At 30.6% G+C, this 4,527-nt stretch overlaps 2 protein-coding genes across 3 annotated transcripts; both read left to right on the top strand.

Moving 5' to 3' along the window:
• Positions 1-260: 260 nt before the first annotated feature.
• On the top strand, positions 261-2,761 carry LOC129284951 (uncharacterized). Of its 2 annotated transcripts, none has more exons than XM_054920476.1 (3): positions 261-371; positions 1,224-1,313; positions 1,618-2,761. In XM_054920476.1, the coding sequence occupies exons 2-3, from the start codon at positions 1,228-1,230 to the stop codon at positions 1,991-1,993; spliced, it is 462 nt and encodes a 153-aa protein (XP_054776451.1). In that variant the 5' UTR covers positions 261-371; positions 1,224-1,227; the 3' UTR covers positions 1,994-2,761. The 2 variants fall into 2 exon arrangements, with proteins under 2 accessions (XP_054776451.1, XP_054776450.1); XM_054920475.1 differs by having other exon boundaries at positions 1,606-2,761.
• LOC129286487 (uncharacterized) lies at positions 2,131-2,895 on the top strand. Its single transcript, XM_054922444.1, has one exon. The coding sequence runs from the start codon at positions 2,131-2,133 to the stop codon at positions 2,893-2,895; it is 765 nt and encodes a 254-aa protein (XP_054778419.1).
• The last annotated feature ends 1,632 nt before the right edge of the window (positions 2,896-4,527 follow it).

Raw genomic sequence — 4,527 nt, 5'->3', positions numbered from 1 at the left:
TTTAAAAATAAAAAATACAAACAAATTATGTGACATATGTGTTTTTATGACTTAAAAATAAAAAAATAAATGATAATTTTGAAAACGGAAACAAATAAGTTTAAATTAGAATATATATATAGAATTATGCTGTTATGATTTTGCAAAATCTGGTTATCTTTTATTCTTTTATTATTTTTCCAATTCAAATAACTCTGCCCGCTGAATAAAAAGCAAAGGAAGAGGGATCCGTAGAAATAAATAATAAGATTTTGGAAAGACTTGAAGATATTTTGGGTGAGAGAGAGAGAGGGATGACCAGAGAGTGAGAGAGACGGAAGGGGAGAGGAAAGCGCAGATCCAAAGGCAGAGAGACAACCCAGAAGCAGAAGGTATGATCTGTTTTTGCCTTCCTCTCTTGCGACTTTCAATTCTCTCCATCAAACCATCTCTGATCTGTGCTAAACTTTGCGTTTATATGCAGTTTCATTAGATCTGTAGGCTTTTTTTTTTTGTTTTTTTTTTTCAACTGTCTTCATTTATCTCTGCTTCATATAACGAAAATTGACATCTAGTGGAATCCATTGGCGCCTCTGCTTCTCACAGGGCCTGTTCTTAGTTCTTTCTCCCCTACGATCACCTTTTCTTTGTTCTTCAAAGCATCTTTATGCCATCTTTATTTTCTTTGATTTTTGGTTCTTAAACAAATGAATTTTATATGTTCAGAAACGACCCCAGCATAAAATACATTCCGGGTCCTATTTAGAATATGCTTTTAATTAAATTACGTGGATTAATAAAAATTGTTTATAATTAGTCAGGAGTTTTGATTTTTTAAAAAAAATGGTTAATTAAAATTATTAACTTCATCTTTAAATCTTGAAGTCAAATTCAAACAAGCAACCCAAATGAAGTATGAACCAATTGCTATATGGGCATTTTTAGAAATGGTTCTTTATTATTTCCATCAAGTTTTATAAGATATTTTGTAGTAAAGATTACATAAAGTTTTTATGAGATGTCTTATATTGAGGATCAAAGAAAGTATTGTATATTCTAATTTGATAAGCTTCTTGATACCACTAAAATATGTTTAGTCATGAAAGTGATCACAATTTAGAGAGAATAAATTGTTAATTTAAATTCACCCCGCACATCATGTTCAAAAACTTTTGATTTTTTTATGTAACTCAAACCTTAGTTGTAATATATTGTTTTTTATGTTTTATATCTTGTTTTTCTAGCATAATGAACAGCACACAAGAAGAAAGTAGTGGCAAGAAACTACCATGGATCGAGTGTATGTGGCCAGTCATAGAACATCTCCTACCTTGGTAATTATATTTATTTACCTTCTTTACCCAAGATCTCTCTCGAAGCATTTATGATATGAAAATTAAATTAGCTTCTTTCATTTGAACGATATGATTACAAACACAATTTGGTTTATTTGCCCAACTCACAAGGAATGAAATTATCTATGCTTTACTTCTAGGAAGGACTCATTGGTTAGTTTAAATCCTTGCTCACATGTGCGTAAAATGATTTTCTCACATGAACAAAACCATTAATTATATATACTAGGTTGTTTTTTCCGTATTTTTCTAAGTAATTGTCATATTAAAGTATAATGAATAGCAAAGAAGAAGAAGGACAAAGCAACAACGACAAAAAGGAACGTAATGCAGGTGGTGATGATGAGGGAAGAGCAATAAAAGGAAGTAGCAGCAACAGAAAGGTGCAAATTGCATGTGATGATGATGAGAGAAAAGTAATGAACAATAACGTAGATGGAAGCAACAATAACGAAAATGCACATATTGAAGATGATGATGAGAGAGTAAAGAACGTTAAAAAAGAAGGAAGTAGCAACAACAAAAGGTTGAAAATTCTAGATGATGATGATGATGGCGATGATGATGGTGATGAGAAAAGAGAAATGAACGTTGAAGAAGGAGGAGCCATTTGCAACAAATGGTCACAAGTCGGAATGATGTTTTGGGTTTCATTCTAAAACACTTAGGGGTCATTGATTACCTTCAAACCCTATATTTATGCTTTAGTTGGAGATCCACAATTATTAAATGCATTGCTAACAAACATTGTCTTCCATCACCTGATCTGTCACTTCTTTTTCTTCAAACAATTGACATGGAAAACCTTCCCATCTTCGACTTGCCCAGAGGAAGAGTCTTCATCTCCACAAGGTTTCCACACGAATTCTTCCATCATTGCTATGGCACAATAGAAGGTTGGATGATCATGGTTGAATCTATCAACAATTCTTTTGATAATGCTCAAGAAACTGATGCACGAATCTTCTTCTTCAACCCCATAACAAATGCTAAGGTCTATATGTCATCAAGGTTGAAAGTAAAAAGTAAAATTGAGAGTATTGTGGCATCAACAGAACCCAATGACCCAAACTGTGTTGTGGTGTGTCTCTTTTATCGTCACTTTGTGTTTGCATTTAGTTGGATTACTAATGAGTCATGGACTATCATTGAAGATGTGTCTACAGCATTGGCATTCTTGCATGTAGAGATTATTGACGGAAAATTGTATGCTTTGACCCACTCAGTATTAAATTCTATAGTTTTTTATGATTTGCAAAAAGAACCCGTAAAACCTAGAATATTAGCAAGGCTTCTTGAAATAGGATTTGCTATAATAAGACAGAAAATGAGTCCTCTTGACTTCCTTTATGATGGTGATGGTTGCATTATTAATTCTTGGGAAGCTCATGGTGACATTCTTAGTACTTTGGCGGTTGATTCTTCATCAGGAGAGTTATTCCTTATTTATTTGGTTTGCAACTCAATCTTTAGGTTGAAGGGAATGCTTAATGATACAGCAAGAAAGGAGTATACCAATCCACCCAAGACTGTGGATAGTCGAGTGTTAAGTTGGATATGAGTAAAGAACCTAGATGGATAGAAGTTAAGAACTTGGGAAATTGTACATTGTTCAATGGGTTTTGGAAGTGTTTTGTAGTGTCAAATGATGCTCTTCAGTGCCCTAAAGAGTTTATCAAGGGGAATTGTATCTATTTTGCCTATCGTTTTCCATGTGTTAAGGGTATCATAGACAAATGGGAAGGCTTGAGAATTGAGAGGCATTGTAGGATTGATAAGATGACTGATTACTATACATTTGAAAGTTCAAGTTTCACTGAGGTGCCATATCCAATTTGGTTCATACCAAGTCTTTTGTAACTCTAACATATTACTCTATATTTCTTAGACATTATTGAAGGTTGTCATGGGTTAGTGATAATGTTATTTATATTTTTAATAATATTCACTAAAAAAAATATTGTTTAGAGACACCCAATAATTTGTCTCCAACTAATGAAAAATCTATCTCCAAACAAGTGGAGACATATTTAGAGATGAATATCCAGGTGTCTTAAAAAGGGGCATCTCTAAATAATTAGAGAGAGATTTTTTAAGCCGTTACTGATTAGAAACAGATTTATTGTATCTCTGAATAAAAAATACCGTCTCTAATTTTCATGAAAAATCCATTGCTATAAAGTACTCTAAAAATTATATAAAATGATAGGGACAAAATAAAATAGTCTTTAAATCTGTCTCTAAAAAAATGAAAACTAAATTCCTTAGGTCTCCATTGCCATGTCAGTGCCATGTCATCCGCCATGTATGAATTAGCCAATGCCACATTATTTGACACCTCACCAGCCACGTGTGCATTTAGATATGCCAACTCAACTGCCCATATGTGTCAACCAATGCCATGTCACGCATCATGTTGTCAGCTCATGCCATGTCAACCACCATCATGTGCAACATCACATATTTGTTACAAAAATGCCATGCCATGTCAACCACCATCATGTGCAACATCACATATTTGTTACAAAAAATGTTAAGGCCAATATTTGATCCCTTGACTTCCCACCTTCCAAGCCTTAAGCCTCATTTTTTTCCAATTGATCTAAAATGTACTTGCAATTATTTTATGTGAAATTAAATATATGTTACTTAACTAAATACAAATATATAAAATAATATATTATTGAAAATATATATATATAGATATATATTATATTTTCAATTATTAATATGACAAAACTATTTGTATGACTATTTATATTATATTTTTAACAAAATATTATTTTTTGGGAAAATGAACTTAAAACCAAACAAATTTTTAATATAAAAATATTATTTTTAAAATAAAAATAATTAAATATATAATTTATTTAAAATTTGTATTATTTTAGTTTATATTAAATATCTTTTACTTTTATCTTCTCCATATTATTCTCAAAAATTAATAAATAAATGATTAAATTTTTATCTTCTCCCAAAATGGTTAAATGTTTCCCATTCTTTTCCTACACATAAATTTTATCTATAATTTTTCAATTATTTTTAAAATTATTTAAAAAAATAATTTTGACCATATAAATTTTTTTAATGGTCATTTTAAACAATTTTTAATTTTTAATTTTTAATAAGTACTAATAAATTTTAAAATATAAAAATTTAAATGGAATATTTAATTTAAATACATTTATATAAA

This window comes from Prosopis cineraria, unplaced genomic scaffold (genome assembly GCF_029017545.1).
Source record: "Prosopis cineraria cultivar Desert tree isolate PC_DT_omini unplaced genomic scaffold, ASM2901754v1 PC11, whole genome shotgun sequence".
NCBI classification, from domain to species: Eukaryota; Viridiplantae; Streptophyta; class Magnoliopsida; order Fabales; family Fabaceae; genus Prosopis; species Prosopis cineraria.
Note: the sequence above shows the minus strand (reverse complement) of the source record. Positions and strands in the feature narration are given on the sequence as shown.

Coding starts and splice junctions, on each gene's coding strand:
- LOC129284951 (XM_054920475.1), top strand. CDS start 1,228: ATGAACAGCACACAAGAAGAAAGTAGTGGCAAGAAACTACCATGGATC. Junction 1,314..1,605: donor ATAGAACATCTCCTACCTTG/GTAATTATATTT, acceptor GTCATATTAAAG/TATAATGAATAGCAAAGAAG.
- LOC129286487 (XM_054922444.1), top strand. CDS start 2,131: ATGGAAAACCTTCCCATCTTCGACTTGCCCAGAGGAAGAGTCTTCATC.